Source organism: Scyliorhinus canicula, chromosome 3 (assembly GCF_902713615.1).
Source record: "Scyliorhinus canicula chromosome 3, sScyCan1.1, whole genome shotgun sequence".
NCBI classification, from domain to species: domain Eukaryota; kingdom Metazoa; phylum Chordata; class Chondrichthyes; order Carcharhiniformes; family Scyliorhinidae; genus Scyliorhinus; species Scyliorhinus canicula.
This window is the reverse complement of record NC_052148.1, coordinates 262,021,118-262,048,416: the sequence shown is the minus strand read 5'-3', so window position 1 is coordinate 262,048,416 and position 27,299 is coordinate 262,021,118. Positions and strand designations below refer to the sequence as shown.

The following is a 27,299-nucleotide window of genomic DNA, read 5'->3' as shown; positions in this document are numbered from 1 at the left end:
CGCTGTCTGGAATTTCTTCTGTATACTCCTTTGTTGACTCTTTCCCCACTCCTTTTGATGCTCTACCAAACTTCTGGCCACCCTCCTATGTTCTGATTTGGGTTCATTTTGACATTTAAAATAAATCTTCATGTCCCTGTGAAGCCCTTTGAACTGTTTTTCTAAATAAATGACAAAATATGAATGTAAGCCATTACACGTTAACACTTCAAAAGACCTACAGTAAGTTGATTTATTTTTCTCAGTTATAAGTTTCCAGTGTAACTTCTCATTCGAACTGATTTCAGGTGAAGAGCCATATTTGAGTTCTTAACCTGTCTCTTGCTGCCGTTGTACCATATTTTGGGAGGTAGCGGCCTAGATTGATTTTATGGAGCAAAAAGAACAATTCTGCTCCTGGCAAACCTTCAGAAATAGAACAAAATTAATCCCATGGGTTTCTGTGCCTATGTCATGCATATTATAACCAAGTATCCTTTCTGGCAAACTCGATAATGGGTATTTCAAAAGATTACAATCGTCAGAATAAAATAGTGTATTTTCCCCCTCAGGCCAATATTCTGGTCATCCAGTGGTAGACACAGGGTTGAGTTGAGTAAACTGCAGCCACAACAGGCACATCCAGATTTACTAGAATGGCGCCAGGAATTAGGCACTTCCATCATGTGGAAAGATTAGAGAATGGGGGTTGTTCTCCTTAGAACATAGGACTTTTAAGGGAAATTCAACAGAGATGGGAAGTATTTTTTTGAGTTTTGATAGGATGGATAGAATGAAACTGGTAGGAGAGATGATAAGCAACGGTCACATTATATATGATTTGCAAAAGATCAAAGAGATTACTAGCAATTTTATTTCCACAGTGAGATATGAAATGCACTGCCTGAAAACGTGGAGGAAGCAGATTGGACAGATTAATGGGAACTGGAAAAAGACTTGGTAAAGAAAATGTTCCAGGGCTATGGGGAATGGATATGGGACTTGAGAAATGGGCATGGGACTGATTCCCTGTCTAGCTCAAAGGGCAGTTACAGACATGACCAATAAAGATTTATGTTGCACTGAACCTAATCTCAAAGAGAGAAAGACTTGAATTTATTAAGGGTCAAATCACTTACTCGGAATGTTCCTAAATGAATCACAACCAGTGTATTGACCCATAAACAGGAACTCTAATCCCATGAGCATGCCTAGTTTCCATAACTCCTTTAAAACTACTTATCTAATCTATAAGTTTTGAAATTGCCTTTGCTTCAATTATTACCTCTTATGCATTAAGTTCACAAGCCTATGTAAAGTTTCTCCCAGTTTATCCTAAAACTCCTCTTTTTAATCTTGTATCTACATCTCCGAGTTCAAGATGCCTCAATCAACACCTATCACTTAGAAATTTCAAACTTCTATCAAATAACCGAAAATCCTCCTTTGTTCTAAGAAAAATATCCAATTTTTCAAGTCCTTTTTTTTTTTGTTCGTTGATTTTTATATTTTGCCTAGTTCCATGATTGTCAGGTTTGCCAATCTGTTCAAATTCATGAAATTGTGTGTTTCAATATCTTTTTACAGTTGGTTATCTGTCTTTAAACTGTACTTGAAATCTTCTCTAATATACCGCATGGTAGCACAAGTGGATAGCACTGTGGCTTCACAGCACCAGGGTCCCAGGTTCGATTCCCTGCTGGGTCACTGTCTGTGCGGAGTCTGCAGGTTCTCCCCGTGTCTGCATGGGTTTCCTCCGGATGCTCCGGTTTCCTCTCACAGTCCAAAGATGTGCAGGTTAGGTGAATTGGCCATGCTAAATTGCCCTTAGTGACCAAAAAGGTTCGCAGGGTTATTGGGTTACGGGGATAAGGTGGAAGTGAGGACTTAAGTGGGTTGGTGCAGACTCGATGGGCCGAATGGCCTCCTTCTGCAATGTATGTTCTATGTTCTTTACATGTTTAAAATTGCCTTGAGGCTTCTGGTACCGATCAATGTTCCATAGGAATGTTAATTCAGAAAACGGGGCAGAGGTTGGTGCACCCAATTTGTCCTGATTTTCCTGTCAAATCTCCCTTCTCTACTGTATGAAACGAATGATTAAATACGCACATCCTTAGTACAGGTTACAGTAAATATTTTATCTCGGTTTTAACTTGGAGTTTTTAAAATATCCTGGATGTAAAAAAAATGTAGAACCATTAGCATTTGTCTAACATTTTGAACTGATCTGTAGCACATGTGGTAGTTGGAAAAAATAAAACTGTATCCTGTCTCTTGATAGTTACTTGGATCTACCTTTCAAGGTGCACTTTTTTTATCAAAAGGTTTGTTACTCTTCTCTTCTAGCGTTACAAAGTCATTCAACTTGTTATTAATAGAGCCAATAGATCCTCCAACATTTTGACAGCTTGATCAAAACCAGCATTGCACCTACTGTGTTGCAGTGCCAAAGTACAATTTATCCATAATTTTTGTATTAGATAGAGGTTCAAATTCCAAGTTGTCTGAGGTGGAAAACAACTATATCATCTTAAATGCTTCAGTTTCAAAGAGCAGAGGGCTGTTATGAAATCTTAACTCGCTTTTTTAAAGTTTAATATCATTTTTAACGCTTTGTGCTACTCTTTGTGGTTAAAGTAATATTTTTGGACTTGTGTGAAGTTATTATCCGTATTTCGAGATGAGAAACCAATGCTGGCCTTGCCAGCAATGCCCACATACCAAGAAAGAGTAAATAAATATGTCATCATCATCTTTGGCAATCACTCGCTCACGAGTATGATTGCCCTCCTAAGAAACTCCATGTTATTGGTCATGGGTTCTATGGGTTCTTGCATGGTTGATAAGTCTGAACCTTGAGCGACATCATCGACTGCACACTTGACAGGTATTTTCGGGAGGGAAATTGGTCCTGGCTGGTCCTCGAAGAATTGTGTCCCATCAATGAGGAGCTTCCTCCAAGGATGTCTCTTCTAGCAAGGTTCCCCCAGGCATTGATAGCTATGTTGCATTTCTTGAATTAAGCGTTCAAGATATCGCTGAAGTATTCCCTTTGTCCTCCTCTTGTTCGGGCTACCTCCTTGAACTGGGCGAAGATTTACTTTGGTAGTTGGGACTCTGACAACCTAAGCACATGGCCAGCCCAGCGAAAGTGGTTTTGGATGATCATGGTCTTGATGCTGGTGCTCTTGGCTCCTTCGACGACGTTGATGTCCGTACGTCTGTCCTCCCAGCTGATGTAGAGAATCCAGTATTGATGGTACCTCTCCTGGGCCTTGAGGTGGCATCAGTACCTAGTCTACGTTTCTGAGCTGTATAGAAGAATTGGGAGGACAGTGATGATCTCTGTCAGTATCGATATCATGGTCATCAAAGACTCTCATCCTTGAGCATCCAGAGGAGTGCTCGTGGATTGGATATGATGTTGGATCTCTGCATTGATTTCAGCATTAGATGAGACGGGTAGGGGAAATTTCCCACATTTGGTAAGGTTTCTCCATTGATCTTGATGAATGAGAGACTGGATCTTGCCCTGGGTCAGGTTGGTGAAGGACTTGAATCTTCTTGAGGTTTGAGTCTGAGACTGGTTCTTCAGTATGCTTCCAAGAAGGTGTCAAGCATGGTTTGGAGATTCTCTTCTGAGAGAGTGGAGATGGTGTTGTCATCCACATACTGAAGTTCCAAGAGCGATGTTAATGTCATCTTTTTCTTGGATTTTAACTGGTTGAGGTTGAAAGTTTTTCATCCATCCTGTAGACAGTGTCCACCACACCGGGATGCTTGTTCTTGACAAGGTAAAGGATGGTGGCAATTAAGATGGAGAAAAGGATGAGTGCGATGATACATCACTGCTTGACTCTAGTCTTGACCTCAAAGATTTTTGTCTTATTTCCGCCGATGAGGACTGTCCCCTACATCTTGTCATGGAGGAGTCAGGGGATGGTGATGAATTTCTCTGGACAGCCAGCCTTTGGCAGGGTCTTCCATAGTGCTTTCCAATTGATTAAGTTATTTTTTGAATCTCCGCCTTGGCTGATTGAGCTCTCCTTTTTGACTTGCTGGTTATATTGTCAGAGCTTTCCTCTTGTCGATAAAGCCTTGGATGATGTGGTCGTTCTTGTCGAACCAGTTTTGGTGTTTCCTCGTCTTGGAGCCGATGGTTTCTTCACAGCTCGAGATGATCGCTGTCTTCTGCTCTTTTCCTCCATTCCATTAGAATGGACATTTTGGAGAAGACATTGTTGGAAGTTCACTAGAATGCTTAGCTCTTGAAGCTGTTCAATGTTGATCTTTTTTCTGAGCTTTTTATTCATCTTCTGTTGCTTTTGAGGGAAGTTTGATGGACATAGAGTAACAGATGGGCTAGTGGTCTGTCCAGCAGCCCTTCCTAGTCATCACTTTGGTGATGAGGGCATCCTTTTTGTCTATGGATCTGACAGTGATGAAGTCAATCATGTGCCAGTGGTTTGATCGTAGATATCTCCAGGAAGTCTTAAACTTGTCTTTTTGGCGGAACAATGTGTTAGTGATGACAAATTTAGTGAACAGGAGAACCCGGTTGCAATTCCAATTCCTAACTTCTTCATTTCCAATTAGTTCCTTTCCAGAGTTGGGAGTCCTTTCCAACTCTGGCGTTGAAATTCCCAAGGAGTATGATCGTATATTCCTTCGGAATATTGGAGAGTATGGGGTCCAGAGTAGAGCAGAAGCTGTCTTTGGATTCACCATTGGCATCAAGGGTTGGGGGAGTAGGCACTCATGACCGTTGCCTGCTCGTTCGTGGCAAGTTATAGATGGAGGATCACGAGGCGCTCATTGATGCCGACAGGGTGCTCCAAGAGTCGGTTTGCGAGTTTGTTCTTGATGGCAAATCCAATTCCATGAGTCCTGGACTGATCATCGGGCTTTCCTCTCCAGAAGCAGGTGTAATCACTGCCAACTTCCCTCAGCTGCCCTTCACTTGCTCTTTGGGTCTCTTGCAGTGCAGCAACGTCAGTGTTGAAGTGCCTGAGTTCACGGGCAACAAGGGCAGCTCTTTGTTCCAATCGATTTGTTTTGTTCGTTATCCATGTAGGTTCGTACGTTCCAAGTTCCGAACTTGAGTTTAACTTTCCTTTTCTGACCGCAGGTAGATAAACATGCTCAATGTGGTTTTCCAGCCAGGCTGGGTACGGAACAGACAATTTTACGTCACCCTTTCTAACCCCACGCGGGGTGAGCAAGGTTAAATAAGTATAATGTGCAGTACATCTGTAATAGAAACACATGGGCATATCTTGGGAGGATGTCTTGCATCACATTGGTTTAACTCTAGCTGCAGTATAGCAGCCTTGTATGAGGTGCATTTCAAAGCACTTGGAAATTGGCTGGACTTTGTTAAGCCCTAAAACTTTAAGCAGCATGTTACAATGCCAGAGCAAATGGTCCTCTTAAAACAAATAAATGAAGCACTCGGAAGACAAAACTGTTTATGTGCCCTGTGATGGCACTTTTATTTCCTTTTCTCAGGGTCATATAACTTTTTGTTTAATTTCAGATGTTAACTTTCCTCTCCTGAAAAGATGTAACTTTGGTAATTTAAATCTAATATCAACCATCTATGATGATTTTCTTGACTTTAGAAGCCATATACGAACTAATTGAAAGACACATGCGTTTCAAGATGGTTCTTTTCATCAAAAGCAGACTAATTGATCACTTTCTCGTTGCTGTTTGTGGAACTTTGAGGTGTGAAAATTAATAGCAATGGTTGCCCACGGTGATGACATTTTAAAAAAACAGTCCTTAATCAGCTGTAAAACATTTTGTAAGGTTCGGATGTCATGAAAAATACTATCCAAATGCTAACATCAACTTAAAAGTACAGAATACAATTGTGCTTCAGGTTGGGGATTGTCTTAGTTCCCAGAATTTACCTGATTGTGTGGCAGTTACTGCAAAAGTGCAAAATAATGTTGTGAGGGAAGATGGTAATAATTCACCCAGGCTCAACCCAGTCCATCGTTATCTGAAATTAATATCTGATATATACTAGGATTCATTGGTACAAATCTAGAGTGGACTCGGGTAAGTCATAGCAAGCCCCTATTGTATTGCAGTTACCAGGACACAGAACAAAATATATATATTTTTTAAATTTTATGCCTTTAAGCTTTTATATTGCTGCATAATAATAACCGCTTATTGTCACAAGTCGGCTTCAATGAAGTTACTGTGAAAAGCCCCAAGTCGCCACATTCCGGCTTGGTCTTAAAACAACAGCAAAATAAATGTAGTGCTTGACAAATTCCCGAAGCACTTTTCCTCATGAGGATTCGGGAATCTCACTCTGTGCCTGTTCAGTAATGAAAGGAAAAGTGCTGGTCTCAGCTGCTGCAACAGCCAGCCTTGCTTAGTTTTTGTTTCACTCTGTAGTGGCCATTAGTGCAAGGGAATGAGGTGAGCAAAGGTGCAATATAATGCAGTAGGGAGCTCAGTGCAGCAAGTGATGTGGTTAAGAAGACATATGGAATGCTTGCCTTTATTAGCTGAAGCATAGAATATAAGTTATTAGCTGAGGTGTAGAATAATTTTTTTCGATTAAGGGGCAATTTAGTGTGGCCAATTTAGCATGGCCAATGACCTACCCTGCACATGTTTTTGGGATGTGGGGGTGAGACCCACGCAGACACAGGGAGAATGTGCAAGCTTCACATAGAATAATAATCTTTATTATTTGTGTCAGGTAGGCTTACATTAAAACTGCAAAGTTACAGTTAAAATCCCCTACTTGCCACACTATGGCACCTGTTCTGGTACACTGAGGGAGAATTCAGAATGTCCAATTCACCTAACAAGCATGTCTTTCGGGACTTGTGGGAGGAAATAGGAGGAAACCTACACAAACACAGGGAGAATGTGCAGACTGCACAGACAGTGACCCAAGCCGTGAATCGAAACCGTGTCCCTGGCGCTGTGAAGCAACATTGTTAACCATTGTACTACTGTGCCACCCAATAAGAGCAGGGTTGTTATCATGGAGCTGTATAAAAGACTCATTAGATCAGCTAGAATGCAGTTCTGGCCATCTCTATAAGTCGTATGTTATACTGGCTCTGACTTGGAATCACTCAGGGCCATTTCTCCACAGCCAGGTAAATTCATGAGAATTAGACTTGACCCCAACCCATGATATTCATTGTTACCTTGTTTTCAGTTGACATGTAAAAAAAAAAAGCTCAATTTGATTACCTACAACACTGTTTAAAAATATTTTATTCAAGGCATTTTCGTATGAACAAACAAAAGCAGAAGAACAACCAAACAACGGCATAAACAACTAACACCCACTCTCCCCCTCATCTCCTTCCCCGAAACCACCACCTTCTCCCATCCTGCCTTCCCCATTTTTACCCCCTTATCCCCCCCCCTCATGAGAGGCTTTATTTACATAATATTATAAATACGTATGATTGAAATGGAGATTGTGTCAACTGTTACAAATAGGTTAAATAGGTGGTTGAAACAAAAGGGGATAATGGAATATAACCCCTGAACCCTTGCTCAAACCTTAAATCTGTGACCCCCCCCCAGCCCTTGTATGATCAGCTAATGGGAACAACCTTCCTTTCCTACTTCTAAACCTCCAATAATCTTGCACACATCTATTGACTTGGCCTTAATCTCCTTTAATGAGCAAAATCTGTTAACTCATTGAACTTACTCCTTTTCAACTAGCAGTATCATTTGAGGGTTGAGTGTAGTGTGGTTGTGCGTGTGGACGTTTAAAAGACATTTGATAAATCCCACATGATAAACCAAACAAAATTTGCTAAGGACAAGAAAAGCGAGAGTAGTAGGGAACAGTTTATTTTGAGTCTGCAGAGGTATTTTACTAGGAGTTGGTATTAGGACCATTGCCCTTTTTGATATATGTTAATGACCAGAACTTAGATGTACAGAGTATGATTTTGAAATTTGCAGATAATATGGAACACCAAAACTTGGTTAGTAATAAACTTCCGAAGGATATTGGCTGATAAAATGGGCAGACACATGGCAGATACAATTTAATGGAGAGAAGTGTGTGATACATTTTGGTGGGAAGGATAAGAGGGGGTGTATATTCACAGATCGAAGATCCGTCAACTCTGGGGGGGGAAAAGCATATAAGATTGTTGGCTTTATTATCCAAGGTATAGAGTGCAAAAGCAAAGAAATTATCATAAACATTTATCAAACATTGGTTTGGTTTCAGATGGAGTATTGAGATTTAAGGGGATTGGCAGAAAAACATAAGGCAAAATGAAGGAATTTGAATCGAGTAATTTTGATCTTGCAGCAGAGATGGAAATCTGATTGGAGAGATTTAGACATGGGGCTAGAGAAAGGGGGCACAGATTTTGGAGGTAACGCAAGACTTCAGAAAAAAGACGTCTTAAGACAACATTGTAGTTTGCAAGATGGAACAGATTTCTCCATGGTGATGAAACCATTGAAGCAAGTACTCACGGATACTAGACTACATTATTTTACCCAGATTTATTTTTATAGCCTTTAATCCAGTAGCTAATCATCCCAGTTTGATTTAAAAAGTATCAATTAACTCAAATTTACAGAGCTTACAGGGAAGAGAAAGATGGGTGGCACAGGGAGCATTGCTCTTGCAGAGAGCCAGCACACACACACACAGAATCGAGGCTCCTGTGCTGTAACCATGATGTGATTCTGATGAGAATCTGTTATGCATCTGCTGTTCCGAGAGGGCAAAATGTTTTGGTTAGTTTTAAAGCTTTACTTGAGGTTGCTTAGCTTTGTTGTCCCCAAGTCTTGCAACAAATGTGAGTTGATTTGACTGTTGTGCAGCTTCTGTTGTGCAGTTGGTATTTTTGTGTTTGAAATTTTCAAATGCAATCAAAATGTTACTTTTTGCTCTGAGCAGAGGTGTGGTTCAAATCAAAATATCCCATTCAATTTTTCAATTATTTAACCTTGCTTTACAATTTAAAATTTAAGCAGTTACATTCTTGTACTTCAACCAATAGATTGCATCTTTCATTTTTATACGTAAGTAATAGATATTCTCCTCCCCCCACCACCACTTCTTTTTTTCTGCTGATTCTTTTCTTTGTGATTTATTCCTTTCCTGAGTTCAGTGATCCCTTACATGGATCCAGTATGAGTCCTGGATGTTTTCTGAAACACCACCCAGCTGGCTATTTTTCAGCTAAGACATTGATCAGAAATGTAGACTTCTGCTTCTGCCTGCTTTAACCACCTATATTTAAGATTTTGTTTTCACAGAATCACATAAAAATCTTAATTCTATTTGCCAGCACTTGGCCTATAGCCTCGAATGTTATGACATGCCAAGTGCTCATCGAGGTACTTTTTAAAGCTTGTGAGGCAACCCGCCTCTACCACCCTCCCAGGCAGTGCGTTCCAGACTGTCGCTGCCCTCTGGATAAAAATGTTTTTCCTCAAATCGCCCCTGAATCTCCCATCCCTCACCTAGAATTTGTGTCTCCTCGTAACCAACCTTTCAACTAAGGGGAACAGCTGTTCCCTATCCATTGTGTCCATGCCCTTCGTAATCTTGTGCACCTTGATCAGGTCGCCCCTCAGTCTTCTCTGCTCCAGCGAAAACAACCCAAATATCCCAAGGCTTTCTTCATAACTTAATGTTCCATCCCAGGCAACATCCTGGTGAAATGCCTCTGCACCAGCTCCAGTGCAATCACATCCTTCCTATAATGTGGCGACCAGAACTGCACACGGTACTCCAGCTGTGGTCTCACCAATGTTTGATATAACTCCACCATGGTTTCCTTGCTTTTGTAATCTATGCCATGATTGATAAAGGCAAGTGTACCATATGCCTCTTTCACCACCCGATTAACCTGCCCTTCTGCCTTCAAAGATCTATTTACAAACACGCCAGGGTCTCTTTATTCCTCAGGACTTCCCAGCATTGTGCCATTCATTGAATGTTTCCTTGTCAAATTGCTCCTTCCAAAGCAACACCTCAAACGTTTCAGGATTAAATTCCATCAGCAACTTTTCTGCCCATTTGACCATCCCGTCTATTTCTTCCTGTAACCCAAGACTCTCAACCTCACTGTTAACTACCCGGCCGATCTTTGTGTCATCCACAAACTTACTGATCCTATCCCCCCACATAGTCATCTAAGTCATTTATATAAATGATGAATAATAGGGGACCCAGCTCAGATCCCTGTGGTATGCCACTGGACACTGGCTTCCAATCATTAAAGCAGCCTCTGTTTCCTACAGGTCAGCTAGCTTTGAATTCACCTTATCAAGTTCCCCTGTACCCCATGTGCATGTGCCTTCTTTATAAGTCTCTCCGATGTGGGACCTTGTCAAATGCTTTGCTGAAACCCATGTAAACTACATCAACTGCACTACCCTCACCTACATACTTAGTCACGTGCTCAAAAACTTCAATCAAATTTGTTAGGCATGAACTCCCTCTGACAAAGCCCTGATGACTATTCCTGACCATACCTTGCCTGTCCAAGTGGGGATAGATTTTCTCCTTCAGAATTTTCTCCATTAGTTTCCCCACCACTGATGTGAGACTCACTGGCATGTAGTTCCCTGGCTTCTCCCCACACTATTTCTTAAATAGTGGGATCATATTCATGGTTCTCCAGTCCTCTGGCACCTGTCCTGTGGCCAGAGAAGAATTAAAATTTTGAATCAAGGCCCCTGCAATCTCCTCCCTCGCCTCCTGACACAACCTAGGACACAATTCGTCCGGAGCTGGAGATTTCTCCACTTTTAAGCCAAGTGTACAGAAGTCTTAAAGAATGGGTGGCACAGTAGCACAGTGATTAGCACCGTTGCTTCACAGCACCAGGGACTCTGGTTCGATTCCAGCTTGGGTCACTGTGTGGAGTCCGCACGTTCTCCCTATGTCTGCATGGGTTTCCTTCAGGTGCTCCGGTTTCCTCCCACAAGTCAGGTGCTCCGGTTTCCTCCCACAAGTCCCGAAAGACATGCTTGTTAGGTGAATTGGACAGTCTGAATTCTCCCTCAAGTGTACCCGAACAGGCGCCGTAATGTGGTGACTAGGGGATTTTCACAGTAACTTCATTGCAGTGTAATGTAAACCTAAGAAAGAGATGAAGCAATGGCAATGAATTCTGCCTCTTTACTGCTCAAAGCTACACCAGACAAGTCACAAAGTTACTAAAAGGCCTGTTGGAATCATGATCCAAGGATTATCCCATGTTCTGTTCATCTTAATTTGTCTGTAGAGCAATGAAACAAACTTGTTCTGGTGATATTTGGCTGCCACCAAACTTGCGTTTCCAGACTTGACTTTTTAAAATGTAGTGCATGGATATCTATGTGAACAATAATGAGCAACTGCTTATTCTTTTTTCCTCTCAGGTTTCTTGTTCGACAGCTGAAAAGGATGTCTAACGATCGTGCTCTATTAAACCGACTGGAGCAGCGAGCGACAGAGGCTGACCAAGTTATTGAATACCTTAAGCAGCAGGTGTTCTTACTTAAAGAGAAAACAAGTAAGTTTGTAATGTGCTTGTTTCTTTATGCATTCTTATGTTGCCTTTCACCACGGCTTTCCTTAGTTAGGAATGTCTGAACTAATTTCCCATTTCACTTTGTACATTGGCAGTGTTAAGGACAGGATGGGGGCGGGGAGTGTTCATTTAAACAGAATTAATTTCTCCTCTCACCACTTGTCCGTAAACAGGAAGGTGTTTTGTTTTGTTTCTGAACCCCTCAATTTTGGTGTGATCCAATTTTCTATTCATAACCCCACAGCAAACTCTGGGGAGGATGAACTCAAAGGGCTAGTTTATTTGCACACAGTCAAAAGGTGGAAGAGAGAGTTACAACATCACACCCTTATATTCATACAGTATAAAAGGATAGATAAACACAAGATTTACAGTACAAGTGTTAAATAATGGGTTAAGAGACATTCCAATTAGTTGTCTCATTTATGTTAAGTATCCAATAAGTGACACTGATATGAAAAGGGGCTTCAGGTGTCCTTTGTGGCAAGTGATGTGATGATAGCGTTTTGTGGAGAGTGTTAAAGTGAAGTAAAGGTGTTTGTGGAAAAGGAGCAGAACCTTTGACTTTTTATACAACAGCAGCTAAAGGTCTAACAACAAGACCACTGAGGAAATAAATTAAAATTGCTTATTGTCACAAGTAGGCTTCAAATGAAGTTACTGTGAAAAGCCCCTAGTCGCCACGTTCCGGCGCCTGTTCGGGGAGGCTGATATGGGAAATATTGTTTCAGGGTGGGTTCCGAATCCCAGCTGAGGAAATTCAACCGCACATACGTAACAGCAAAAGAAGATTTATGAATGTTTGATTCCACATTGAGTACACGACTGCCCTCATGTCTGAGTGATGTGGATTTCTAATGTCATATCTGGGCTGTTGTAATTTTATTGAAAAACATTTCGCTATTTGTACATGCATGCAAGAGTATTCTCCCATTAAAACTTCTAAATGCTTATTTTGATTTAAGGAAATAAAAGCTTCAGAAAAATCATTCAAAGTACACTTCATAAAGATAGGTTTCTTGTTTTTGTAGGTGCTTCAAACTTGACAAAATTTGGCCAAAAAATTCCATTGGTCCTAAAAATAAAGTCTCGATATGCACAAGTTTTACCCTTCACTAAAATGTCTAGATGGGAGGCAAACATCCTTCCATTTAATACCAAAATAATCTTTATGCTCTGATATCAAATATTCAAGTTCATTAATTCCGTCGTCGCTGAAGCTATTAAAACTCTTTAGCCCATGTTAAATTCGCAAGTAATTTCATTGCAGTGTTAACGTAAGCCTGCTTGTGACAATAAAGATTATTATTATTAATTTGTGCAAGAGCCTTCCAAAGGTTCGCGGATCATTCTGAATCCAACAAGCCATTAAAAGAGTCATGTTTTCTTTCTTCCTGCTTTCTTGTGAAGTCGCACAAAGCAGGTTTCCAAAAGAGGAAAAAGATGGTCATGTGTTTATTAGTGTGGTGCTGATTCATTCACTTTTCTTTTTGCAGTCTGAACCTTCTTCACAAGAGACAAAAGTGAGATTTCTTGATAAACAACGACCCTTTAATGGTCTTGCATAAAACTGAAACGCAATTGTTTTTGCAACATTTCAACATTGTAGAATCACAACTTCTGCATGCACCACATCAAAACATTGTGCCAGAAATTTGAGGTTATATCTGAAAAGTAGAACATTTGAAATAAGGGATTATCATCTTCTGGTAACAGACTTGTTCAAAGTAGTTTTAAACACATACCAAAACAAGGATGAAGCAGGGGACCAGGTACCCGGGGTTTTCTCCCTGGATCGTAACCTTTAAACCTCTTACAGCTGTTTCACACCTAGAAGGCTCATGTTCTGTGTTGAATGAGGAGTACCTTTCATTTCAGCATCATTCATGTTCTACGTATAAAATTCATTTGATAATGGGGGGGGTTGGGGGAGGAGGAGGTTGAGAAAAACTGAATTTAAGGTGAGTTCCTACTTGCCCAGTAATGACTAGTTTTTCACACGTTTTCGCATCCCTGGTGCCAACACAGCGAGAACTCACTGACACTAATAATCACAGATTCACAGAATAGTGGCAAAGCCTTTTTCTGCTTTACAGTCAATGTGGATCTTGATATACAAAAGAACACATTGATGGTTGATTGCTCTAAAGGCAGTTAAAGGAATTCTTCTACTAATTGCTGAAGTCTGAGTACATCTTCTGGGGCCTTGGGCAAGGTACTGAGTTCTTCCATTAATTGTGGATCCTCCTTATCTAAATAATTTCACCTTCCAAAAATACATTTTGACTCCGAGGCCTTCAGTCCAATCTTGCAATCTGATACCACATTGATGTTATCAAACAGGAGTCAGATTCACTGGCATTTTCTTTCTGCTGATTATGAAATCCAGGCCACTTGTACATTGTGAAGCTGTTTCACAGATCAGACTGCTCCTGGCCTCCCCTCCCCCCTCAGTACTGGCCAGCCATCCGGCAGCTCTCTTTAGAGGACCGGGTCCTGGATCAGTCCTGGGATTGAACCACACCAGCCATTATTGTAGATTGGATCGACAAAACATGCAAGCTAAAACGCCGCAGTATGCGAGGAAAACCAGATTCCAGATTTTCTGTCCAAAACCCCAGTTCCTGCAGACCTCCGTAACAGCACCTGTTAATATTCAGACTGTTGTCTCGGGTATCTGGTGAAGCCCTTTCATCAGTTACTCCTCTGATCAAAAGACTGCTCACACCGGCAGCCCCGGGTTTCCCACGAATCCTGCTATTTGCTTCACTTTGTATTTTGCTCTGATCCATTGAATTTCAGTTATATGATGCAAACCTCTCTAGTAAGACGGTAACCAAAGTAAATGTGATATTTATGAACAATCGATTCAGATGACAAAAGGTGGGCATGTCCTGGAACTGTTTGACTCATTGAAGCATGCCGTGTTGTTGAAAAGGTTGGGAACCACTGGTTTAACCTCCTGCCTAAAACTGGCTGAGGTGTCTAAAGGTGGTTTGCTACCTGTAGAACTGTATACCAGAAAGAGTTATTACTTTCAATTTACAACCATCAGTAGTGGCCAGTACTGATACAGGAAGAAATAAAGGCCTTTGCTTTTTGACCCAATGTAGGACGTTAAATTGTTCTTAAATGTGCATTCATTAGGGATCTATTCTAGGTCCTAGCTACAAATTGAGCCAAGAATAATGTAGTCAAGTCTGAAATACTCCCGAGTGAAATGAGCAATTGGCAGTCAGCATCTAGTTTCTAGTTCGAGACCACAGTACAAGATTGTGCATAACTAATTGGCAGCGATGTCATTCTGGTGCACTGGAGTGTTTTCTTGTTAGGTCAATCCAGGGAACATTGGTGATAATTTTTCCCTGGAGGCAGTAATAGATTTATCACTGGTTTGGTATGTTATACAATTGTTGTTTTAAAATAAAATCACTTTTCCACTTTCTTCACTAATTTGATATAGATAAAAAAGACTGTATAGCTTTGAGTAGTCTCTAACAACAATACAAAAAGCTTCAAGAGGAAAATGCTTCAAAATGGCATTTATTCTTGAAAGCTGCCGAGACAAAATGGAATTCAGTTGTGGAATGCTGGCAAAGGCGGTTTGCGAACTTGATTGAAGTGAACCATTACCCAGGCTTCTGGTCATAGAGCCTTGTAAGAAAAAGAGCCATAAACTCATTAAAGACTTAAAACCTAAAGGTTAATTGCACCAGAAAGATTTGTGTTTATATTATAGACAAGTCAAACGAGACTTTGGAAAGTCAAATGTAACATAAAGATGTCACCTCCCTCAATTTGCATTGGAAAAATAACTAGAAATGCAACATCAGTGGGTGAGGGAGACTCATAAAACCGTAGACACAAAGTCTGTCTTACTGGGAGGAAGAACGTGCCCCAAGCAATTCAAATGATAAGCATAGGACATCATATTTTGCGTGTTTGATTGGTAAAAAGGGTACCGGTGGGGGGGGGGGCTGTGTGGGAGATGTGTGGGCGAGACCTTCTGGCACCAATGTCATCCTGATTGAGTGAATACAGGGAGGCTTCCCTTTTAAAATCAAGATATAAAAATTAGATGGTTCTACGCCTTTCTGATCAATCAATGTTAGACAATGGGTAGCCAATTGTAACAGCCATGTGTAGCAATGTACATTAAAACAGGCATCTTTCCCGGTGTATGGCTCCTTAAAAATCTTTTGCACCGCTGTACGCAAGTGTCAAAGAGACCAACTTGTGTGCATTCTGTGTGGGAACTTTCAGATTTCTGCACAATTGTGCAGCTTGCGGGCTAGCATGCTTGTCCAACATTTTTTCACAGGGGACCACATTTCAATTTTCCTCTCACTCTCTGAGAGGGTGGATGGCGATGAGCAAATTTCAGACAGATAAGGTTTGGCACAACATCAACCATAGAACTGTAGAAAAGTTACAACACAGAAAAAGGCCATTCAGCCCCTCATGTCTGTGCCAGCTTAAGAAGTAAAAATAAAGAACTGGCTACCCATTCTAATCCCACTTTCCAGCACCCGGTCTTCGCCTTGCTGGTTACAGAACTTAAGGTGCAGATCCAGGTATCTTTTTAAATTAATTGAGTGTTTCTGCTTCCACAACCAAACCAGGCAGCACCTTCCAAACACTCCACCCCTTTTTCCTCATATCCGCTCTAATCCTTCTACCAATTACCTTAAATCTGTATCCCCTGGTAATTTACCCCTCCACTGGGGAAACAGGGCATCCGTGTCTAGTGTATACATGAATTTCAAAAGAAGGTGAGAGGACGCCTCTTACTGAGCTTTACAATATCGCAATAATCATCGTTCTTTATTGTCACAAGTAGGCTTACAGTAACACTGCAATGAAGTTACTGTGAAAAGCCCCTAGTCGCTACATTTCGGCACCTGTTGGGTAGACCGAGGGAGAATTTAGAATGTCCAATTCACCGAACAGCATGTCTTTCGGGACTTGTGGGAGGAAATCGGAGCATCCGGAGGAAACCCATGTAGACATGAGGAGAACATGCAGACACCTCACAGACAGTGACCCAAGCCAGAAATTGAACCTGGGACCCTGGTGCTGTGACGCAACAGTGCTAACCACTGTGCTACCGTGCCGCCAATAAATTGATAATTTTTAAAAATAACTAATAAGTAAAGATGACCATTAGAGTGTGAAAGGGTGAGAGTGTGTGTCCAACTCTCTCCCAGTCTCAGGGTGCTCACTCACTCATTCTAACTCTGTGAGAGTGGGTAATCGTACCTGTTGGTGTGTGGGGTGAGGGTGAATGAGACCTTCTGAGACTGGGAGTGAGTCAGACATGCCCTCTCCCCTCGCTCTCACCTACCTCCTCTCACACACTCGCACACACCCTGTAACTCTCACACCGCCTGCCTCACACATACCCTCTGCTCCCATCCTCCAATTGCTAATCACACACATAAACCCGGTTATTCTAAGTTTGTAACTTGTCAGCTATGTAAGTAATTGGGGAAACAGTGATGTAGTGCTAATGTCATCGGTCGAGTATTCCAGAGGCCTAGGCTAATGCTCTGGGGTCAAGGGTCCAAATCCTACAGTAGCAGCTGACTTAACCCCTGCCCATCGCTTAGCCAAGTCAGCCCCAATGTCCTGGTAAAGGCGGATCTGATTCCCTTCCCAGTTACTTAGTCTCCTTGGCCCACTTTCAAATCTTTTACACTGCCCGAGGTGACTCCCCAGCCCTCGGCCTCTGTCTCGGGGACTGATGGGCACAATCCACCGATCCACCTCTGGGGTCTTTTTCGAAGATCTTCTCCACCAACTTCTCAAACATCCTCGTGGCACCTCCATTCACTCCGGCAACTCCCCGATTTGTAGGTTGTGGCACCTGGACAGATCCTTCTGGTCGCCCACCGTTGCACGCAGCACCTTGCAGGTCTCCCCCAGAATAGCCATCTCTGCCTCCTATCAGACGATCTGGTCACTATGATCCGACAGTGCCCTTTCCACCTCCTAGATCGTCGCTCCTTGCTTGCACCTCTAACCCCTTCCACATGATCCAACGTCCTGCGAATAGCGACCTCAATCGTGCTAGATCAGTCACCCTGCACCTCCTTTCGCTGTTGACGAAATTTGCCCTAATGAAATCCATCAACTGCTTCAAAGAGAGTGTGGCAGACGATGACGATACCCCCCCCCCCCCCCCCGGCCATTTTTTCCAATGGTGCTGCGGCACGAACGTCCTCCAACTCTTGAGCTCGGGCTCTGACCGACTTTAGCCAGATCTGATACCTGGTGGACATTCCACTCATGGGGAGAACCCACCACTCTCCTCTCCCTTCACACTTTATCCACAAAAGTCACCATTAAATGGGCAGAAAGGGCCAAACCCAGAACCTCCAAGCAGGAGCCACCCTGTGTGCGTGGACTGATCAGACCATAGCCATAGTAATCAAAACACAATGTTACTTAGACTTATTTTGTTTCTTGATTCCATATCCATATTTCAGTATTTACTTGTTCGTGCAATGTATCTATCTGTCAATTTGCACTGGATGTTCATTTTCTAATGATTGTGTTCTGCTGGAATATGCCATTATATCTCTCCTTTAAAACTGATGTTGAGGCTGCATGTTATACCCATGTGAAAGAGAATATGAGAGAATTATTCAGCTAAATCAAAAAAATCACGTATGTTAAAAACATTCATAAAATGGGCGGCACACGGCACAGTGGTTAGCACTGGGACTACGGCGCTGAGGACCCAGGTTCGAATCCCGGCCCTGGGTCACTGTCCGTGTGGAGTTTGCGCATTCTCCCCGTGTCTGCGTGGGTTTCACCCCCACAACCCAAAGATGTGCAGGGTAGGTGGAATGGTCATGCTAAATTGCCCCTTAATTGGGAAAAAAAAATTGGGTACTCTAAATTTATAATTTTTTTAAAAGTTCATAAAATGAAACCAAAAGGAGTGCTTTAGAAAAAAGACTTTGACCAACATGTCAAACCCATGCCCTTGTTATTGTCTTGTTAAGTTACTTCATGTTAAAAATAACTAGAAACACATTGTTAGAAAAGAAAATGCTGAGCAGAGTTGCATCTGATCCTGAAAACACTGATTCAGATTTACAAACTAGTAGGACATAAACCTGTTGACTTTAAATAACCGAGACCGAGTGAATTGTGTTCAGTGAGCAGAGTCTACTGTTTTTCAGTTTCCTTCTGGTGTGAACATCTCAACAACATTTACAGAGAATATGCATTTCAAATATATTGTCCAATTTCTTTGAGCAGAATCAGTAAATAATGCATTTAATCCATCTGACGGTATTCTGAAAACGGTAAAGTGGTTGATTTAAATACAGTTATTTTTTCAAAACGACTGATGACACGCTGTGTTATAATCCACAAAACGGTGACATTTTGTTACCCATTAAACGCTTGAATTTAGCTAATCAATTTGATTCCCAATCACATTAATTCAAACCAGCATGTTTTGTTTAATCACAAAAATCTTTTAAATAATGGTTCATCAAGCTTGTGCATTTTTAAGTTTAATTACAAAGTCAAATGTACAGTTATTAATTGCATACATTAATTGTATTGGGTAACAAACTTACTCGAGTTCTTTGAGAACATAACCAGCAGGGTGGATAATGGGGAACCTGTGGATGTGGTATATCTAGACTTTCAGAAAATGTTTGACAAGGTGCCGCTTAAAAGACTGATCCAGAATATGAGATCGCAGGGGATTGGGAATAGAGTACTAGATTGGATTGAGGATTGGCTGACTGACAGAAAGCAGAGGGTCGGTGAAATGGGTCCTTCTCTGGCTGGCAAACTGTAACTAGCGGGGTGCCGCAATGGTTAATCCTCGGACCTCGCCTGTATACACTCGATATAAATGATCTGCAAGCAGGGACAGAGTGTAACATAGCAAAATTTGCGGATGATACTAAAATAGATGGAAAAGCAGGCAGTGAAGAGGAGATAAAGTTTTTACAGACAGATATAGATAGGCTAGGAGATTGGGCCAGAATTTGGCAAATGGAGTTTAATATTGATAAAAGAGTGTATCCATTCTGGCCAAAATATAGAAAGGCAAATTATTATCTAAATGGAAAGCAGATTCAAAATGCTTCTGGGCAGAGGGATCTGGATGTCTTTGATCATGAATCACAGAAAGTCGGTATGCAGGTAATTAGAAAGGCAAATGGAATGTTAGTATTATTGCAAAAGGACTGGAGTGTAAAAGTAAAGAGGTGTTGTTGCAATTGTATGGGGTGTTGGTGAGACTACAGGTGGAGTATTGTGTCCAGTTTTGGTTTCCTTATTTGAGCATGGATGTGGTAGCATTGGAGAAAGTTCAGAGGAGGTTAACGAGATTGATTGCGGGGATGAAAGGGTTGATGTTGATTAAACAGTTTGGGCTTATACTCGCTGGTGTTCAGAATGACGAGGGGGGATCTGATCGATAAAATACTGAAAGTGATTGATAAAGTAAACATAGACCAAATTTTCCCCCTTATGGGGCAATCCAGAATAAGAGGTCACAGACATAGGTTGCAAGGTGGAAAATTTAAAATTGAGATGAGGAGGAACTACTTCTCGCAGAGGGTGGTGAATTTTTGGAACCCGCTGCTCCATAGTACGGTGGAATCAGAGTCATTAAAAGTTTCAAGAAGGAGATAGATATATTTCTGATTTTTAGAAAAAACGAGTTAAGGGGATATGGGGAACAGGTAGGATTTGAGACCAGGAAGAGATCAGCCATGATCTGATTGAATGGTGGAGCAAGCTCGAGTGGTTGAATTACCTACATCTGCTGCTAATACCTATGTTTCTATTACAGACCTGTTTATGGTCAACAAGACAAATGGCTACTGTCTTTCTTGAGAAGCAAGAAAAACAAAAACAGTGACTTACATGAGCAAGTCTATAATTTGTCAAAAGTAAAGGCCAAACATAGATGTATAGAGAGCCTTGGCCTTCTGTTCCACCAGGGATCTTTACTGTCTTTGTTCTGGAGCAGAGGAAATGTTCTTACATGGGAGAGCTTTTAAGACAAAAATTGCAATCAGCAGTTGGTTAAAAAGCTCCGGCATTGCTCTCGCCCTTCAGTGAAGCAATAGCAACATTCTCGGAAATAATTGATATTTCCTTGCTTGGTACAGGCACCATTCTAGAACTTGGCAACTCATTTGCATTTGCTACAAAAGTAATGGATTTGCACTCCCAATTTTTGTGCATCTCTAATCCAGCCACGGCTATCATAATATCACACTGGCAACCAAAAGTCAGAAAATCTAAATCAACCCAGTGTTATGGGCCAGGGCTTAGAAACTCCAAAGTATATTATGACGTTCACCTGATGACCTACAGCCTTTATGTTGAATTTGGCTAGGATGAGAACGAGAGCCTTCCCTTCAGGTTTAATTCATCAGTCTTCCGAGACACTTTCATCAAAACAAGCTTTATTCTAAGAACTTAGTTAACATATATATAAAGATAAAAACACACAACAAGAATGTTTATCAATTCCAAACATAAAGACACCACACAGCTACAGTAATCTATGTATGACACTTAATTAATTCCCCCTTAACTGTTCCAATTCAAAAACAAAATCCAATAAACCAAAAGCTCCACCCATAAAATGACATCACTGAAGCCAGGTGATAGACAAAAACCTTTCTTAAAGGGGCACTCCCATGACACGAGTCAGAAGTATGTTGTGCAGCATATAGATTAACATTACAGAATGTTCTGATGTAATTTGTTCAGTAATGAATGGCCAGTAGAACTATCAAATTAACCAAATTGAGTATTCTTCAGCTTTTCAATCAGTTCTAGCAAGTTGGCGCAATTTTTACTAAAATGTTTGATGTTGTAATGCAAAATGTGCCTATAGGAAGCCTAACTGATCTGTGAAATAATAAATAGGAGTTTATTTAATACAGTAATGTTCTGCCAATAGGAGGATGAGCTGAATGGTGCAGCATATCAGACAATGATTTTCACCTTGGAAGCCTGGATACATATCCAGCACAAATTCAAAGTTAGCATTTTCTCTGTTGTGTCACCTGTTAACTATATGAAATTTGTTTCATATCACCCAGCCGTTTCCAAATGGGCAAAAGATTTTTTACAGATCCAGGGCGCAATCTATCGACCATGTTGTGTCCCAATGGGAGGGTGATGCGGCCGGTAGATCTTGGGTGAAGCCTCTTGCGGGCTTCCTGACAGCCACAACGCCTCGTGGGATCAGGGACCCACCCACAATGGGTGCGACCAAGCCGCACCTGTGTACATGGGTCTTAAACCTACTTACCCTGTATCTACTGGTCTTCCGGGATCTGCTGGCCTCCCCAGGATGGCCTGCAGCTGGGCGCCATTCAGCACTGGCCCATACAAACGCAGAACAGCATCCAGAGGGTCTTCTATTCGGAGACCCCTGTGTGGCCAGGGATATTGGATGGCACTGCCAAGCCAGCAAGAGCACTGCCAGCATGGCAGTGCCAAGGGTCAGGGCCCTATGGGGGCCATGCCCATGAAAGGAGAGGGGATATAGAGGGTGGGGGATGCAGAGCAGATAAGAAGGGGCTCTCAGAAGTTGGAGGTGCTGAAAGGGGATTTTTGGGGGAGTGGGAGGTCCAGAGACTCCATAGTGGGGTGTCCTCACTTTGGGGGGATGTGGGGTAATGCCCATATGAGTGGGAGATGTCATTGCCATGGGTGGGGGTTGGACCCACTAGGTCACGTAGAGATTGGGGCACCCTTTCAAAATGGCGGCCCGATCTCAGTATTCAGTCCCAAGTGGTGGAAAAATTCGAAGTGTGGGCTAAACGGTGAGAAACTCCCAGGGCTCAAAAAAATGACTAAATATCGTTAGATAGCAGTGGGGAACTGACCCAGCAAAACCCCCCACAAATGACACTTGGAAATCTTTGCATTAAATCGCCATATGCTTGTCAATACATTTTGCGTTTCGAACTGGTCTAATTAGTGTGTGAATTAGTAGTAATTAGTAGTGTTTTCAGTTGATTTGTTACCAGATTGAAACTTGGTGAGAAAGGCTACATTGTGCTCAATGGTTTGTATGTCCTGAGCATTTCCCATTTAAGTATTTTATCTTTTGGGAATTAAGTCCTGCAGGCTTCCCAAAGAGAAGAAAAGAGACTTCGGGTTGAAAATGCCAAGTTGAAGAAGGAAATTGAGGATCTAAAACAAAATCTCATTGAAGCTGAGATCCGTAATGGAGGTAGGCCTTTGTACCACAAAGAAAATTAAAACTAAAATCCTGTGTATAAAAATTTGAATTATAAAATATTGACAAAGGTCTACTTTAATTAACTGTGAGTCTGTTAATAATATGCCATGTTTGTGTTATGTTTGCAAATGCACCCTGGTCTCCCAATGCTTGAAATAAAAACAGAATGCTAGAGAGCTCTTATCGTGGCAGATTGTGAGATCTGTGAGACGCGGCCGGTAAATTGTGCCCTCTGTTTTCCTCTCTCCATAGATGCTGTTGGCTTTTTCTGAGTTGCTGAGTTTTTCCAGCATTTTCCGTGTTTGTCTCAGATTTTCAGCATCCACGGTGGTTTGCTTGTATGTCCTGAAGCTTGCTTGCTTGCTGTTGAGGACGTTGGAGAGAAATTTCCCAAAGCTTTTTTTTCTACTTTGGCCTTGGGTTTTGCCTTTCACAGGTGATTGTTATGCGAAGTAGAATGATGGGAGAAAGTGCAGCCTTGCAGAATGGGATGAGCTCAATGTTGAAGCTTACCTTTCATAACGTAAACAGGAAATGCTGGAAATGCTCAGCAGGTCTGGCAGCATCTATGGAGAGAGAAACGTAACTAACATTTGATTGTGACCTTTCATCAGAAGCCGCTCGTATCCTGTCCATTTACAGGTGTTGCTATGCAACTGGCATTTCTCATATTCAGGGCAGTTGGTTTGCAAAAGAATGAAATAATCAGATTCTTCAGTTTCTCAAGACCTATCGGTTTTATTACTAGTTAATAAGGATCCTGATTACAGTGAAACTATATTGACTTTAGCCCTCACTCAGCGTTGAGGTCAGAAAATAAATCAGAAACCTGACTTAGATGCCTTATCCTTCATTACTTTTAATTTTTGTGTCTTTTATCACATGTGTCACCTTTTTGTCACAGTAACTTAGCTTTGCCATTTTAAGTCTAAGATAAATCATAACTGAAATGCTGTAAATGTAAATCTTCCACATAACTCCATGCTCATGTTTCTAATGCAAAAACAGTAGTTCACAAATAAGATCATAGAATTCCTACAGTGCAGTAGGAGGCCATTCGGCCCATCGAGTCGGCATCGGCCTTCCTATCTGGATCCATTCCCCACCCAATCCCTGTAACCCCACCAGACCTAACCTTAGTGTCCAAAGGGGCAATTATCATAGCCAATCCACCTAACCTGCACATTTTTGGACTGTGGGAGGAAACTGCAGCACCCGGAGGAAACCCACGGGGAGAATGTGCAAACTACACCCATTTGCCCGAGGTCGGAATCGAACCCGGGTCCTTTGCGCTGTAAGACAGCAGTTCTCACCACCCTAACCACTGTGCCACCCATTATTAATTTGCAGTACTTTACAAGTATTTGATGCAACCTGCAGTATAATGAAATGAAATACTCCCATGAATATAAGGTGATTTTATTTTTAAATTTTTGTAAATTACATGGATTAGCCAAAATATTTTAGCATCGCAGATAAATGAAGGAATGGTTTTGTAGACCAACAGTAAAATCTTAAATTTTATTTCCACAAATAATTTCTGAAAAGGACAGTACAGATTCCTTAACCCCTTAAAAACACTGAATCTCAGTTGAGGCTTGGACATCAGCAAAGTCCCAGGCCCAGTCCACAATTGGTTCAGCTGATTATTTATTTTTGAATCAAAGCAATGATAGGGTAACATGAGTGGGACACAGTATCCTGGCCTCCCAATCCTGATTGCTGTCCAACAATTTCACTTGTAAAGTAAATGAATGTTGAGGACAGAAACAGGATTGATTTTGATTAACCGTCATTGTTGCACAGTCTATTAAATCTTTGCAACTAAACTATTGTGAGGATTGGCCACAAAGACATGTTGCTGACCTATATTTGTTGTGTAGAAGCAAACCCACTTTTGTCAGTGGCCTCAGCAGAGGAAATGGGAAAATGTGCCATGCAGATTCAAATAGTGTAGAAAATCCTACCTCTCAAAAGTCGACAGTCCATCCACTCTCCCTGCTGTATCTAATTGTACGTTGAGTTTAAGATGCTTAAGAATTTCACATCTGAGCAATCAAAGGTAAACTATTCCAGAAACCAAGTCCCCAACCATAAAAAGTAATGCATTGTTATTTCCAGCCTGAAATTATCTTTCTTTGCCTTTTACTTGTCACCCTTTTTTGTACCTTAACCTCTTTAATCCAAATATTCTCCATCCATTTTCCTTTGAGAAAAGTCCCAGGTCAGTGATTTATTCTTTATCCTCTAATTGTTCTTTGCATATTTTTCAGCTCAGCACATCTGCCTATGATGAGGGTACCAGAACATTTTTACAACAGTGGAATCATGTCCTTTGATCGCTGCTCTGTTAATCTTTTTATACAATCTTGCATCGTGGGTGCTTTCTTTCCAGCAGTTATACATTGATTTTGTAGGTTTATCCAGGATGGCTCCTCTGATCTCACTTTTTTTTTACTGTTGGCCTTTCCTCAACAATCCTACAATCCTATTTCTTATTTTATATCCCCAGTTGCAAGATTATACATTTAACAAAGGAGTCCAGAAGAGGACCTGAAGGAGTTCTTGATGATATTTTTCTTTGTTGTTGCCCAATTCAGATTTGATCCATCCCGATCTTTGCTTGAAAAATTTCCCAACCTTTATTGCATCAAACACCAAGGGCTGGATTCCCCAAATCCCGATGCCGAAATCACAGCCGGCGCCGGGGCGGAGAATCCAATTCCCTGCATAGAATCTGGACCAGTGTCAGTTCCCCGATTTTCCGGGGCCCAAAAAGAGGCCGCGCCATAGATCCCATTACCTGAGGCCATTGTTGGAGGTCCTCTCCGCCTCCGACTGGCTGAAGTCCATGGCCGCCCTGATCGGAGGCGGCCGGCGTGCGCATGCTCGGAATTGCGGGGGCCCATATCTGCAGCAAAAGCTGCTAATCCACGCCAGGTCCCTGCTAGCCCCTTGCAGGGCTAGGAATATGTGGCCCTTTCACGCCAGTTTTTGTGGCGTTTAAGTCCACAGTTTTTACGACGGCGTGGGGACATAGTCCCAAAAACAGAGAATCCAGCCCCTTGTCTGGAGCTGGAGTGAAACCCAAATAACGCATCTCCCTGTAGGCCCCATGCTGAGCTACTTCATCAAAAAAAGAAATTCAATAGAGTTGGTCATTTTTCTTTTGCAAAACAATGCCGACTCTTGCAGGTTATATATCTCTAGATTTCAACCAGCTTGTACCAATTTTACCACAGCACCCTAGTATCATGTTCTGTGATAAACACAAAATTAAAGCACTTATTTGTTTTTTCTTCAAATCTCATATCTTTAATTTGCGAATCATCTGCCCATGTTTTATTTTTCCTTTGTCTTCATTTTTGTGGCCTTTTTTAAAATCCAGACCTTTCTGTTTAGCCAGTTTCAGTCCTTTTGCTCTTTCCTCACATTTTTCTTTATACTGACACTTGCTGTCCTCAGACAGCTTGAATGACTTTGTTCCTCTAAAACTTCAGTTATTTTACCTGTCATCCAGGCTGACTGCCATTGTTCAATTAGTGGCAAATTCAAATTGTTGGATGTGTGAGCTGGATGTTTAAGCCGAATAATTGTATCTTTAAATGGAAGAGAGTTATTGCTATTATTCTTTTGCTAATTAATTAGATGATCCACCTTTATTTAGGAAATAATGGAAAATGCAATTTCATCCTTATCAAACTCAGCAAAGGAATTTCCATATCCTATTTTCGTTGTCGCTTCAATGATAATGGGTGATTTTATCTGCATTCAGAAAAGCTTCTTCATTTAATTAAGTTCCCAAATTATATACCTGCTTTTCCCTCGGGCATCCTTTGTTTAATATAATCATTGGCTTAATTGCAGATCCTTGACCACAGTTACAATACCGATGCCAAAATGCACTTGTTTTAAATCAATGCAGAATATGGCATTGTCCCTAATGGAACAGCACCTCATGAGTTTGCAATGAAAACCATGTTAGGAGAAAAGTATTGCAATCACATTTTATGGTAATGAATTTCCTTCCCTCTTACCAGAACCAAAATTGAGAGAAATAACTTGCATTTTTATAGTGCTGTTTATGTCTTCAAGATGCCCCAGAACACTTAATTATCAATGAAGTTTTTGTTTAGAGTGTAGTCATTGTTTTTACTTGGGGAAATGCAACAACCAAATTTTGCGCAATCTGGCCCCATCGGTCGAAATGAGGACAATGACCTGTTCATTCGTTTTATATTCAACGAGGGATGCTTGCTGATGAGAACACTGGGAGCATTCCTGTCTAAGTAATGCATGTCCACATGAACAGACTGATGAGGGCTCAGTATAATAATGCGCTTGAAAGACTGCAGCCATGTACATCCTCAGTACTGTACTGAAGTGTCCGCCTAGATTATATCCTCAAATCTTGAACCCATCAACTTAATTCAAAGGCAGAGCCAAAGTTGACATTCATGTTTGGGTAATGATGAATGAAGTAGAAAGCAACATTGTCTTTGATCTTTCTAATGCACTCTTGT

The 27,299-nt window shown here is 41.4% G+C and overlaps 1 protein-coding gene across 4 annotated transcripts in view; it reads left to right on the top strand.

Annotated features, from left to right (window-relative positions):
- The window catches only part of aimp1a (aminoacyl tRNA synthetase complex interacting multifunctional protein 1a), a 72,806-nt gene that overhangs the window by 22,085 nt on the left and 23,422 nt on the right, over positions 1 to 27,299 (top strand). For all 4 annotated transcript variants that reach the window (XM_038792707.1, XM_038792706.1, XM_038792708.1 and 1 more), the window contains 2 exons: positions 11,380 to 11,513; positions 22,654 to 22,767. In XM_038792707.1, the coding sequence (XP_038648635.1) occupies positions 11,380 to 11,513; positions 22,654 to 22,767 (248 nt within the window). Of the gene's footprint in view, positions 1 to 11,379; positions 11,514 to 22,653; positions 22,768 to 27,299 lie in introns of those variants that run through there.